The sequence below is a fragment of the Scophthalmus maximus genome, chromosome 11, assembly GCF_022379125.1.
Source record: "Scophthalmus maximus strain ysfricsl-2021 chromosome 11, ASM2237912v1, whole genome shotgun sequence".
NCBI lineage: Eukaryota > Metazoa > Chordata > Actinopteri > Pleuronectiformes > Scophthalmidae > Scophthalmus > Scophthalmus maximus.
This window is the reverse complement of record NC_061525.1, coordinates 4,611,433-4,625,902: the sequence shown is the minus strand read 5'-3', so window position 1 is coordinate 4,625,902 and position 14,470 is coordinate 4,611,433. Positions and strand designations below refer to the sequence as shown.

General features: G+C 45.0%; 1 protein-coding gene across 9 annotated transcripts in view; it reads right to left on the bottom strand.

Annotated features, from left to right (window-relative positions):
* Nucleotides 1-13,140, bottom strand: part of clcn2c (chloride channel 2c) — a 126,512-nt gene extending 113,372 nt beyond the window's left edge. For 3 of the 9 annotated variants that reach the window (XM_035622380.2, XM_035622386.2, XM_047335528.1), the window contains exon 1: nucleotides 12,813-13,139. In XM_035622380.2, coding sequence (XP_035478273.1) covers nucleotides 12,813-12,863 — 51 coding nt within the window. In that variant the 5' untranslated portion in view covers nucleotides 12,864-13,139. Of the gene's footprint in view, nucleotides 1-12,812 lie in introns of all 9 variants that reach the window. The other 6 variants (XM_035622381.2, XM_035622387.2, XM_035622383.2 and 3 more) reach the window with 3 other exon arrangements.
* Nucleotides 13,141-14,470: the final 1,330 nt, after the last annotated feature.

The window sequence follows — 14,470 nt, the reverse complement described above, 5'->3', positions numbered from 1 at the left end:
TTAAGGACTGGATTTTTTTTTAACCACGCCCAGAATTGATCTCCAAGCTTCTGTACCAAAGAGAGCAGTGTAACCTTCAGAGCTATACCAGTTAAACTAGCTGCTGTAGTGCCTGGTAGCAGATCAGAAGATCAGCCAGTCTGAAGTCAATCAGGCCCAGGTCCATTTTCTGGAGTTGCCTTTGCACAGACTTGTAGAACAAAACAAGATGACTTGTTTCTGAGACAGTCTAACCGACTGGATATATTCTGGTTCAGGCCAGTGGTGGAGCCTAAGTGGAGCATGCAGGAGGCAGGACGAAAGGAATGCTGGGGAAATCGCATGGTCTTCTTTACATGGCAAACAATGAGTTTCTCATCATTCCTTGAATTCGTCTGACGAGTTTAGAGTCGACCTTTACCGACACAAGTTCCCAAAACTCGCCGTCTCTCCAGAAACAGTAGACATTTGCGTCCGCCTCGTTTGTTTTCACACCGTTCACATGACACAAATGTCTTCAACACCCCACTCGCCCGCTCGCTCGCTGCCAATTCTCCCAACAATCACTTGCTCTATGCGCTCTGTGCAGACATGGGCTCAATCGGAGATTACACGTACCACGGAGCTGTACGGTCAAACCGATTCGGACATTAGCATTATGAGTGAGCGAGCGTGCGGGTGGGTGTAGTCAGATGATGGAGAGCAAGCGAAAGCAAGGAGGAAAGGGGGAAGCTTAGAAAGATCCAATGCTGCAGTCAATCTGCAGACATGGCATTGCAAAACAGACAGACAGAGGGATGGAAATAGAGTTTTGTTTTTTTTTCTTTAAGTTTCTTATATACATATAATTAATCCACAATGCTGTGATTGGTTACTCGGGGCCAGTCTTCATTAGCAGCGGTTCAACTCTCTTCATCGCAGCCACATGACGAGCGTCATTAAGGCTGGGGAGAAATGAACAGGTGGGATCTGCACTGCGTGTGTGTGTGTGTGCTCAACGTGTTAGGAGTGTATCTCACACCTGCCGGCGAGCACTCACTTACAGAGCCGCATGGAAGAAAAAGTACCTTTGAGTACAAAAATGTGCGCGTCAGCTTGTGTAGCAGAGCTCCGTAATGCCCGCGTATAACCAGTGTTTGCAGCATCAAAGCACCTTTCATCTTGCCTTCCAATCTGTCAGCGTGCGACGGTCGGGGCCGCCGCTGCCAAACGCAGGCACTGATCAACTCTATCAGCGGCTAAACACTGCCAAGCATCTGTTTAATTACATCCCATTAACACTAAACTAACTGCAATCAAAGAGGCAGGCAGGCGGGGGGAGGGGAGCGTGTCCTTCTGGGTGGATGAACGGGAGATGAATCTTGTACATTGCAGGGATTTCACTGAAAAGAGGGGAGGTACTGTACAGCGGTGGCGAGATGCCATAATGCCTGAACCCCCTTTAACTAGTAATTAAACAGCTATCTAGGATTTAATGTCTTGTGTAAAGGACATTCTGAGATTTGTTTCTTGACAGATTGTACATGTTATCGAATGAATGTCCCCCTCAACTCAAAAAAGTGTTTTTCTTCCGTTTCTGTCGTCTAACATGTCTGACATTGACTATAGGGACCAGTATCTCAGCAAATGTTGTCACTATAGGTGTTTTCACATTCCTCTCAAATTTGAAATCCAAATGAATCCTGGCAAGCTAGATTTGGTACGTCACAAATATTGAAAACCAATTCCTGACAAATATGCAAATGTAGGCAAAGAACCAGGAAACTTTCATTGAGTGATAAATGGATATTGGTAGCGGCCCAAAAAAAGCCACATCGGTCAACCCCTAAAACAGACTAATGGTGACACTAGTGTTATAAGAAGACGGAGCAATCTACAGCCAAGTCAAGGCTAGCAACGTGAAGGAAATCGAATTCACGTGGAGGGAGGTGTGAACGTTGGGTCTGTTTCGGAAAAAGTCTTTAGGATGATGACGAAGGGGTAACTAAAACTGTACCAACACGGCAACATTTTGGTTAACAGGCTGTCATGGTTACATGGTTGTTCACAGAAAAAATAACACAATGTGTCCGTGAATCCTGCTCGTTCTGTCAGGCCAACAGAGAAACAAGAACTCCTCACATTTGAAAACCTGGAACAGCAGAATGTTTGTGATTTGTGCCTCATCCATTTTTAAATGGAGAATGAGCCCTCTCTCTGGTTTGCATATAACATGACATAACAACATTTTGAAATCCATAAGATCATCCTATCGTACAAAGTTGTATCACATCCGGATGTGATCTAATGAGGTATGGTAAAGCCTCTGGCTTTTGCTGGCACTGGCCCGCTCTCTTCGGCTCACTGTTATCGATTACTGAGCTCTCCACTTATTAGGTGCAGGAACACACACACACACACACACACACACACACACACACACACACACACACACACACACACACACACACACACACACACACACACACACACACACACACACACACACACACACACACACACACACACACACACACACACACACACACACACACACACACACACACACACACACACACACACACACACCCCCCTACTCCAAACCTTTACAAAAGAATACCATGCATGGGAAATTCTAATTTTCCACCTGCGATGATAAAATAGAATGAATAGAATGCAGACATGAATAGAATGCAGACATCATTCAGAGAAGGTGAAAGGAGCCGGAACCTTTTTAACAGGCCAAGGTTAATGAGTTGGAGCGTCCTTTCTTAAATCTGGATCTTCCTCACGACACACAGTTGACACATCAACAAGACAACCTTTATCAAAAAGGTGTTTGAGGTGGAAGCAGGCCCAGACTTGGACAATCTCTACAACAAGACATAACACACACACACACACACACGCACATTCACGCACACATCTGATAGGGCACATCCGCTGATTTGTCAACTTTGACTTTGCTGCCTTATCATGATGACACAGTCACACAAGGTGACTCGGCTGCGTATGTACAGACTGTCCGCATGTTTGAACCAGCTGAGGTCCAACAGAAAGATTATGTGTGCTTAAACCGGCAGCGACAAGAGACAAACACACTGCTGTTCAGGTACGTTAAAAAATGACGCCTCCTCGGCGAGTGGCGCAAAAGCTCACAGACGGAGATTTCAGAAACATGCTCCGAGGTGTCGGTTTGGTTTCACAAGTCATCTGGATTCTGAGCTTTATGATAAGATGAGATAATAAGATATGTATAAACTAAAACACAGATCACGTCCCACAAAGAGGATAATGCAGGCTGCATGTTGCCTGAGAGACAAGACCCGGGGCAAACCGGTGTCTGTCAATCGCCTCCTTAGGCTTAATTGCTGTGATCCAACAATGACGGTGCAGGTCGATTAATTTAAACTGAAAAAAATATTTCAAACCTAAGAAATACATAATCCTCCCCCCATCTCTAAATGCACGTCCTGATTTTGCCACATGGCTGTTGCCCTGAGACCAACAATTTGTATCAGGGTCCTGGGACAAAAATCACAGACGTGCAACCCTACACAAAATGTTGATGGCTCAGGGCAGCAGCCACTTCAGGGCGTCCCATCCCTACTGGATACTTCGCTTCATGAACTCCCTGCTCATCCATCCTTAGTAAGTGGTGTCATAATGGAAGCGCAGTCTCTTTAAGGGCAGACGTGATCGACTCACGGTAACTTCTTTTCACTCGTATCCTACAATTGTCTCCTTTCCATTGCAAAACGCAAGAGAGGCTTGTTGTCCTCTCTGCCCAATATGAATGTTGGACAGAGAGAATGTGAGAGAGTGCAAGAGCGCGGCTTACAGAGTAGCTCATATAAATGGAAATGCTGCTGCATCTTAGACCCGGTGCTCTTCTAAAAGGAAAAAAACAAAAAAATGGTGTGGAAAAATAATTTGCTGATGTGAGTGGTAACAGTGGACACTCGTTTCCTGGTCTCAAATGCTGATGTAACTGGATGAGACAGGTTTAAAAAAGAAAAAAAACATTTTACTGCAACTTCCTCTATTTTCTATTGAGGAAATGAATTTATCTGGTTACTGCAGTTTATTTTACAAAGACCAGATTTTAAAAGCAGACGGGCGGGGAGCCTCCGGTCCTCTGGGCCGCAAAACTGTTTGCGGTGGGCCGTGACACACTTTGTATTTACAGGGGGGGGGGGGGGGGGGCACGTAGATCAACGTGTCTTTCAGGATTGTCCCTTGCAGCAGCATGCCTGTCTGGGTCAAGCTACAGTGGTATCAGGGTGAACAAAACATGCATGTACAAGCGTGTAGCGGTTGTGTGTCATCATCGACACGCATGATGGCAAGAGTCGAGAAAATACAAGTAGATGGGGAACGTTGCACTCTGGGAGAATTGACAATTGAATGGACAAGACGAACCAGTGTACTCAGTTTGAAGAAAATGACCCAGTGTTGCAGTTAAGAAAGGATCTTCCCTCCACCTGTCCTCTTATCCTACCAGTATTTTGGACTGAACTATAAATAATGAGCTTTGATTATTGTTGAACAAACCCTCACTCGTTGCTCTCGCGCTCTCTCTCTCTCTCTCTCCTGTGTCACTGCACCGTCACAACTTTGCCGCTGCCAGGGTCACACAATGACCGGTTGTTCTGCTCCACAACAAAATCCCAGCAATTCGACCGGATTTGCCAACCGTCCCAGCGTTTCCAGGAGCCCGCATTCTACTGGCCTCTCGTTTGTCCCCCTCGGTCGGACGCGATTACAAAGCTATGAAAACTTTACAGCTTCATCTTTCTTCTCTTAACCGGAAAAGAACTTAACTTCTGACAATGTTTCTAAATTTTCTAACATTGACGGCATGGATTTATGATTTCATTTCTCTTATTCTTCTGTTAATCTAATTATTAATAACTCCACACTAGCCGTTTCAGCACAGGCTCAAAAGTATGCAACCTTGCCCTCACTGCACACTATGTGAACCGTATTATTATATAATTGAAACATATTGCCCTTTTAAGAGTTGACTGGTGGTTTGAAGGTAATCGCAGGTTCACCGCAAATTTGCTTTTAATCAAACTGCAAATGATACCTTCAAATTAAAATGAAAGATGTGAATAGTCGGGAATTTTGTTAACTTATATTTTTGACTAAAAATGAAATTCTTGGCTGTAATCCCAAGAGCTTGGCTCATCTGAGCAGACAGGACTCCAGCTTCTTCTGTTCTTCTGTTCACATCATTGTAAACTGAACCTCTTGGGGGTGTGGGATTGTTGGTCAGACTATACAAGACATTTAATGACGCCCCTGTAGGCTTTAGATGAAACTAAACGTAACCAACAGTAGAATAAATCATTAGCTGCAGCCCAGAGTGGATAACACGTCTCAAACGTCTCGGCTGGTTTTTTTCCAAGAAGCGTGTTATGACTTAGTAAATGTTTGACTGTAAACTCTTGCACACACTGTGCTGTGTTGAAGTTGAAGAGGTTGTGTCATGATTCAAAAAAAAAAAAAATCCAGCACAATCGCATTATGACTTGACATAATTTGATTAACCTACAGATTAACCAGCTTTGTTGTTTTTTTTCCCCATGTTTTATTCAATTTTCTACCTGCTTATCTAATAAAACAGCTCTACTGAGGGTTATCGCAGAACCAGCATCCACTTGCGTTGCTTTCGCTTTTCCATCCATCCTCTAATCCATATTTGTACGGGGCGCGAGAGGAGGGAGAAATAATTGCGTGGCACTAATCAAGGGACTCGCCTCGTGAGCCGAATCTGGCTCATCTGTTAATCTATTGACCCGTCGAGCGCTCGTTCTCTCGCTGCAGCTCTCCGGCATTAATCATCAACGCGACCCAGCCTGCCTGATCAATGCGTCTGAGAACAAACACCTCGACACGCACGAAACACACGCCACCTTTTGGTTTTAACCCACAGACCCAGTCGACGTTTGTTCTGTCTTTTTGTGGAGTGTTTGACCAGTTCACTCTCAAAATGTTCCTCATCAAGAGGCTTAATTCTTTTTTGCTGTTGCGCAAACGTTTGCGTTTGATCCATCCCGCACCACGGGGTCGCGACGGAGGAAATCCATCACGGACTTGTTTGTACAGAAAGTAAATAGCGGTGGAGATTTTGTGCGGAGAAAGGGAGAGAGAGAGAGTTGATCTTTTGTAACACGCGGAGAGAAAAACAAACGGAGGCTTTTGATGCTTATCTGCAAGCCAGACCCTGCCTATTCACGACTTCACTCTGAACAAATGCTATGCAAATACCTTTTTCACCACACACTAAAAGCAGGGGTCAAGGAGTTGTTGACCTGTCTCGCGAAAAAAATAAAGAAAAGACTTTGCCCACAAGGCGTGATGAAGTGATAGTGAAATAGAAGAGTTGAGAGCTTAAGTTAGGGAAAATTTCCACTATGGCTGCGAGGGAGCAGGCATCAAACGGACAAGGCCACAGCTACATAAAGCCTTATTACCAGAGCCAGGCGAATAAGACAGGGTTACAAATTACCCTGTGTCGCAGCAAGACAGATGGCCCCAACACGCGCACACACACGCGCACACACACGCACACACACGCGCGCACACGCGCGCACACACGCGCACACGCACACGCAAGCACGCGGGGAAACATGCACCAGCAAATTTTTACGTTCCCATGCTTTTCTCTTGCAGACAGTTTTGCATCCTTATTGCTTTCATAAACCAGAGATCCTGCTGGCAAAATACAGTATGACCGACAGTAACTTCCTTTTCACCTGAAATGAAATATCCAGTACCAACGGCGACAGGTTGAAGTGAACACGGACCTGGCATGTCAACAGCTGTAACGCCACATCTGGCATGTACAGCGTGGAATTAAAGGGCTTTCATAGCCGCAAAACGTGCCCGAACTCGTGTGTTTCCTGGTCACCTTAGGTGACTCTTCTCTGAGCTGCTGAACATCCTCTGCACGCTCGACACATCAGAAACACGCACACGGTTACCCAGCACATTCATGTGGTCGGGTAATAAGACTTACAAGCCATCAAAGGGAGCCTGCGAGACCAAAAAGGGGGAAGGGGGCGACAATCCCTCAGTCCACCAGGCATGTGCTGAAGAGGAGGAACATGAAATGTAATGAACGAAGAGGCATCACAGGACACGGGGGTCAAGACACGGGCAAGATGCAGTGACAGAATAATGCCTACTATGCAGCATACTGTACATACATGCACAACCGCTTTGCAACATGCTGCACAATCTCAGAGGGTTTTCAAAAGGCTTGGAGTGCTGTAATTCCACAAACATGTTCAGGAAGTAGTTTTTTACTTGTTGTGCAAATTGTAGTGGTCCAGTTCGTCTAATAATAATACTTATAATCCTCCATGTCCAAAGATAGCCTACAGCCTGGCATGTGCTGAATGCATTTTAAGGTGTGTGCGTGCGCTCCACCCAGGAGGCTTTGTCACCATGTAACTGGTGTCACCTCACTAATTCATGCTCATCGGGTTAGCCCAGCTCGTATGGATAGCTCCATGTATGAAAATCACAAATCACAGAAGACAAAAGATTTAGTTATTGCACTTGAGAAATTTAATATAAATGAATTCTTTGATCAACCTAAAATTCATCTAGAAACAATTTTCATGATTGGACGGATGCGGCCCTACTCGACGCAACACAGCAAATAAGTTTTCAAACTCCTGCCAAGCAAGTTCGTAACACAGACTCTGTTCAAAATGTTTTGTTTCTGCGCCCGAGCGGCGATAACCCCGATGACGTCATCCTTTTATTCTTCAGTCGAGTCCAGTTTACCATAGTAGAACTCCCTGCGACACATTAACTGACCTTGATCTGTAACAATCAAGACCTTTAAGAACCTCCCGTATCATTTAGATCCCATATATGGCATCATAATGTTCGTCCAGTTAATAATTACAAATCTGGAAGAGGAGTTGTAGATCAAACAAAAAGACTGTCAACATTGTTTAACCCAAGTCGGGTTACCACCAGCCTCCGGGTCATATGTGGCCTCTGAGTCAAGTCGAGACATCCAATGCAAATACAAAAACATTAAATTCTGAAATACAAAAAAAAAGACGAAGAAAAAATGTGCGATAACAGAAACACTGTTATTCAGCCAAGTTGTGAGCTAATAGAAAATGTGAAACCTCATTCAGGAGAAGACTTTGTGAGGGAGCCTTGTTGCTGCCGTGGAACTGCTTCAGCCCGACAAAGTAAAACTGCTCCAAACTGTCAGTGTGTCTCAGAGCAGAACTGTCAGAGCGGATTATTGATATGGGGAAAAAACATTGCAGATATGCGCTACAGACATAACAAACGCCACTGGTCATTTTTGTAAAAGGGATCAGTGTTGAGTGTGATACAAGAGAGGAATTAGAGTCTTTTGGGGGCTATGGGAACGAATTTAATTGTTTAAATCAATACTGTTCGAATGCTACTCAAATGTGTATTTTCATGAAATGGGTGTGTGTGCAGTGTCTTTGATCTGACACACACACACACACACACACACACACACACACACACACACACACACACACACACACACACACACACACACACACACACACACACACACACACACACACACACACACACACACACACACACACACACACACACACACACACACACACACACACACACACACACACACACACACACACACACACACACACACACCTCACTGTGACACATTCTACAGATATAGACATTGCAACTCTCATGAAACGTGTACAACTACTGGTATGTTAAAATTAGCATCAACAGAATCAAAAACTTGATTTGATGATTAAAAACAAGAGGGAAATGAAATGTGAACGGGGTTGTAGGAGGATTAACAGCCCTACACGGGCTTTGCAGGCCATGCATGGCACCACCAAAGGGGACGATTTGTTTTGTCAAAAAACCAGCCGCAAGAAACATCATCACCATCATCTGACATCAGCCACAACAGAGAGCAGCAGTTCCAACCGTCACATTCGACAGGTTAGTGTGATTAGTGTTCTGTAATTTATTATTGCCGAGCACGTTATAAAACCCTTGATAGGGGTAAAAAGTTCCCGACCCCTGCGCTACATCAAACGATCCATCTCATGTTCCATGTGGACACTTGACTATGACTAATACATTCCTGAAGTCCTTGGAAGCTGACGAGCACAAGTCTTTCTTCAAAGCAACCTCCTAGCTCAGCGCTGGCATGCACGTAACGGGCGCCGTTAATTTATGTTGATCTTTCAGGAACCGATAAGCAGAAGCGAAATGTAACTTCTTTTTATCACGGGTACCCCAAAACACTACTCTTCCCTTACTTGTCTCTCACTCTCCCTCCCTCCCTCTCTCCCTCTCCTCGGGGGCGTGTCCCTCAAAGATTCTACAGCATGTATAGAAAATAAAAGCCCTCGCAGAGTCGTGTTATTTCCACTTCATTACATAAAATTCTGAAGCAGCGGCGGCGATTAAACCCTGTTAGGCGTATCCTCCAAAAAGGTGTTGCTCCAGGACCAGGGCACAGAGTTATCAGTTAGAAATGGAGCAACACCGACATATACTCAGTTTCTACTGGATATTGCTTCCTGTCGCTTGGGAATACTCCTGCCATTGCACATAAAACCATAAATCGCAGTCTCTCACTTGTGATCGAGTCCCTTTCTACGACACCTCATAAACCTTTACCTCTGAGAACAAGACGGCCCATTTAATATTTACGGGTACAACACTGCAAAGGTCCAAAAACATACGGTCACTCGTGTCCCCATAAAAGCTATTTTTTATCCAAACTAAACCACTACCTCTCTAGGTATTGTTTGCCATTTCTTTTGGCTGCTGAGAGACAAAAAAATGATTTTCTTAATTTGTGTTATTCAGTTAATGTATGTGTATCAACAATACAGCAGCATGTGAATGAAGCTTCATACATGAATGACCTGCACGGCACTGGTTTGCAGGAATCTCCTAATGGCAAAGGACGTTTCAAGGTTTAACTCGCGGTTATTACTGACACACGGGCAGCCACTGATATTGGTCTAGAACGACACTAATATGTTACTCATACAGATGTGCTTTGATTGCAGCTGCTGTCCGCTGATATTCTGGGCTGGTTTCAAATCAAAGACATTCCGATTCCCACATTAATTCACTCTTTCCCCTTTTAATCTTGAAAAAAGCTGCTGAGACGGTATTATGATAATCATGGGACATTTAAATCCTGGAGAAAACGATTTACAAAAACATTTGAAAATACTTCTGTAGCCTATAATAATTTTTTGCAGTGTAGCACAGACAATATATTGTGTTCTGTATACACATGTATATATTTATAAAACGGGTAGCTCAAATCAAGCAGTGTGCACAGGTCCGTATCACTCTGCAACTGAGGAAGTAACGGCGTATTATTGTATTCTGGCTTTTTTGACGTGATAAAATCAAATTGTAATGTGTGTCTATTACTTTCAGTTCGACATACTTGTAACCGTTTTATAAAATATACCTCCGCAACTGTGGTAAAATGAGCGTATACCACGGCCTGTCGTGAGCTATTGCTTAACTGTATTATGGAATTTTCCCTCCATACACCAAAAGAATTGTGTTCATCATATTCCACTACTGCAATTTGTTTCTGAGAGAAATCGGCAAAGAGTATTCATTTCACACAAAACACAAAGTGAGGCATCCCTCGGTGGTTGACAGACAACATGCTGAGGCCGGTTTGGCTCCACCAGCACTGGTGCACAGCCACGCTACACTGTGGCCTCTTTGAGCATCCACTGCCCACAACAAACCCACACAAGCACCACGGCTGCCAGTACGACACAAAGACACCATGTTACTACAACCCACGGTGAGGAGATGTGGAGGGCCGGGGGGGGGCCTCGTACATGTGAAAAGAGGTTATTCTCACACTGTAGCTATTTTTGTTTGATTTCACTTAGACGCTTTCGCTATTTTGTCCACATAACAATCATCCAAAGCACAGCGGGTAAGGTCTGAGGAAAAGGAGGTGTGGATGGATTTTTTTCATTATTTATTTGTTTTTATTATGATTATTTTTTTAGCAGAGAGAGAGAGAAAGAGAGAGAGAGAGCGAGAGACGCCTGCACGTTCTTCACAGAGAGCCAAGCACGAGACCCCGCCAGGGTGACAGTGTCCAGCGCTGAATCAGCGGGTCGCATGTTGTGTAATCTCACACACACACACACACACACACACACACACACACACACACACACACACACACACACACACACACACACACACACACACACACACACACACACACACACACACACACACACACACACACACACACACACACACACACACACACACACACACACACACAGACAGACAGGTTGGGAGGAGGAGGAGAAGGGGGGGGGGGTGTTCTTTGCAAAGTAACTTTTTTCAACAAAAGGAAGCAGAGGCCCAAAGAAGTGTTACAGTTGTGGCCCTTCTGAATTCAAAGCCCCCGCTGCCGCTGAACGTGTCCGGTCGGCCTATAAAACTTGCCTCTTCAAAACAGAAGATTCTTTAGGCTTGACACGAGTTTTGTGAGTGGAGACATAAACCACCGAACCCACCCTCAGTCCTTCTGAGGGGCCTGCTGCCGCGAGCCCATGCTCCTCTTAAGTGCGAATCGGGGGAACCTCAGGGAGTCCCTTCAACGGGAGGAACAGCATCCATCGTTTCTCCCTCAACACATTTATCTCCCATGTTATACAAGTCATCGTTAACATTCATTTGAAAAATAGACAGGACAAAACTGGAACGGATGTCAAGATCAGTATCCGTTCGAGGTCGTGTGACATGACGATGTTTGAGAGGCCCCTGCTGTATAAATCAGGTGGAATGACCAAACTATTCACTCAAATGATCGAACCTCTGAACTGTGAGCAGATCATCTCTGGATCCCAACGAAAGTCCGTTATCCAAGCTTACCAAAAAAACAAAACAAAAAAAGGAAGTGACCTTAGATAAGGGCTGCGACGCATACAGTCACTTTCAACTCTCACTGGGGTTAGGGTTCACCAATCACGTCAAGTTTCATCCACAATCTTTCATACAGGAATGAGGAATAAGGTGTATACGTTAAGTGACCTGAAATGACTTGTGCTTGACATTATATCTAAAAAATAATAGATAAAATAGATTATTAATATCAATTTGACATTTCGAGGGGGGGCTGCGCCCTCCCAATTCAAAGGTAGGGGTGACTTGAGGTCAGACCAGGAAGGTGTGATTTGGTTGATCAGTAAGTGCTTTGTTTGCCAAATTTATCGGCATATTTTTGAAAATTCAAACGTTCACGACAATATTATAGGCAGTGATTTGTTACTTTGTTGTTTTTGACAGTGGGGTTGGGACACAGGAGACAGGACCACCAGTGATGACTGGGAGCCTCTGGACGCAACTGTATGGTGTAAACATATTCCACTATGGTGTTTGACAGTCTTCAAAGTGTGTGTCCTTGGCTGCTCGCGCCGCCTCACAAGTACACAGAGAGGCCAACCGAGAACTCGACGACGCGCACACCACAACCCCTCCGGAGGTCGGCCTGAAAACTGACGACTTCCAACTTCCTTGCTTGTAAACGCGTGTACGAGCTGCAGGAGACATCACACAAATCACAGGGGCGCACTCTGATTCAAACAAACTCCAATTCGGCGTTCGAGCATCGCGCCCAACGCGCCCTCCATTCGGTCGAATGATAACTTTATTGACCGCCACCGCAGTCGCCGCTCGCTAATGTTGAGAGCCGCGCGGGCGACGTTAAATTGAGGGATTTGTCGGCGGAGTCTGGTCTTACCCAGCGGCCAAAGTTCATCAAACATGTTCCAACTTACCAAAGTTTGCTCATACTGCAGCGCCCGCTGGTCCGACCCGTCCCCTGCCATGGCTCCGCTCCGACCCGACCCGGTCCCCCGGACCGAGATTTTTACACTTCGGAAGTGCGGGGGGGGGGGAGGAACCGACGGCGAGATCTCTCAGGGACCGCGCGGGGATCAAGTCATCGGCTCGACTCGAGCGTCCCGTGTGAGTGCGTCCACGCGGAGTCAACTCCCGCTGAAGAGTGCCTGGCGCTCTCCCGAAGTTCCTGCATTTTTATAGCGTCGCGTCTCCGGCCCGGCGAGAGCCGCGCACCGCGAGGCGGGACTTCGGCGTCGGTGTCGGGCGGGAATCGACCCTCCCACCTGGCGCGGAGCCGCCTGTCAATCACGTCGGACAGAACTCGTCAGGAGCGATTTCTATTGGACGCCGCCTTCCTCCTCACAGCAAGTCGCCGTCGTGGTCTGTGTTCGTGACATTGTATGGGACGCTTAACATGCCATAATTTGTCTGAATTAATAAAAAAAAATGACCACAATTCAGTGACATAAAGTCTCCGAATAAATATGGCACAGGGCCAGTGCAGGTAAAGGGGTAATATTCCCATGATAGTATTTAGCATTTCCTAGGTTAAAGTGCTATATTTAGAAAAATAAATCAGATATTCACAATTTTTATTTTTTTCAAATGAGATAAAATGACTTGAATCCTCTCTGAGGTTATGCAATTGTAAATTGGTGAGGAGAAACCCAGAAGCTCTCTAGGAATAATATCACGAATATAGACGTATTTATTTTTTCTGCATCCGTGCATCTGTCCAAGGCGTCGTAGTTGCTGGCGCGCAAAAGCTCTCACCTCATCCAAATGAATACGTTGTTTGGTTTTTTCTGAATAGGCCTGATTATTGACGACGTCTCTTCAAAAGTCTGGATCCGTCATGGTAATATGGTGATTGTGGTATTTTCCCTTTTGCTAAATTTGATCAAAGGGTCTGATTTGATTAGGTCATCCACTGCCGGTATAAAACACAGCTGATCAAACCACACAAAGTGAAGCGTTGTGGTACAAAGAACGTTGGGGGGATTATATAAAAGGCAGTTTACCGATGAAGAATATTTTTGCTTGTCTGATACATAATTATCACATATTTCAAATATAGTGATATCAATATCATTTCGCCATGGAGTCATATTTTTTTTTTGCATCACCACCCAACAACTTTCACGTATGGCATGAAACAGACAGCAGGAACTTGTATCCTAACACCAATGTGACACGCGTGACAAGACGCGGACAAAACCGACACACGCTCTTCAAAGCTTTGCTCCACAGCACTACAAGTGGACAAACACTTCACAAGGCCCCTTTAACACACTGGTGGTCCACAGGCCTCACTTTGGAACCTGCTTAAATTACAAGGCAAAAATATTATTTCTGTTACTAACTAAGTAGATGTGCTGCCTGTGACTGTGCCTTGAATGTGTCACCACTTTAAAAGTAAATAGCAACTAACTCTAATATTTGGAGTTCTGTAATTCGATACGTGCAGGTGATTGCAGAATGACGTGTTGCAGCAAATTTTATTTTAAATTTTTACACCGAAATGGGAAAAAAAAAAAACATTCACTGACGCCGCTGCAGTCCTCTGCATGCGCCGACACGCTCAGACTTTTTA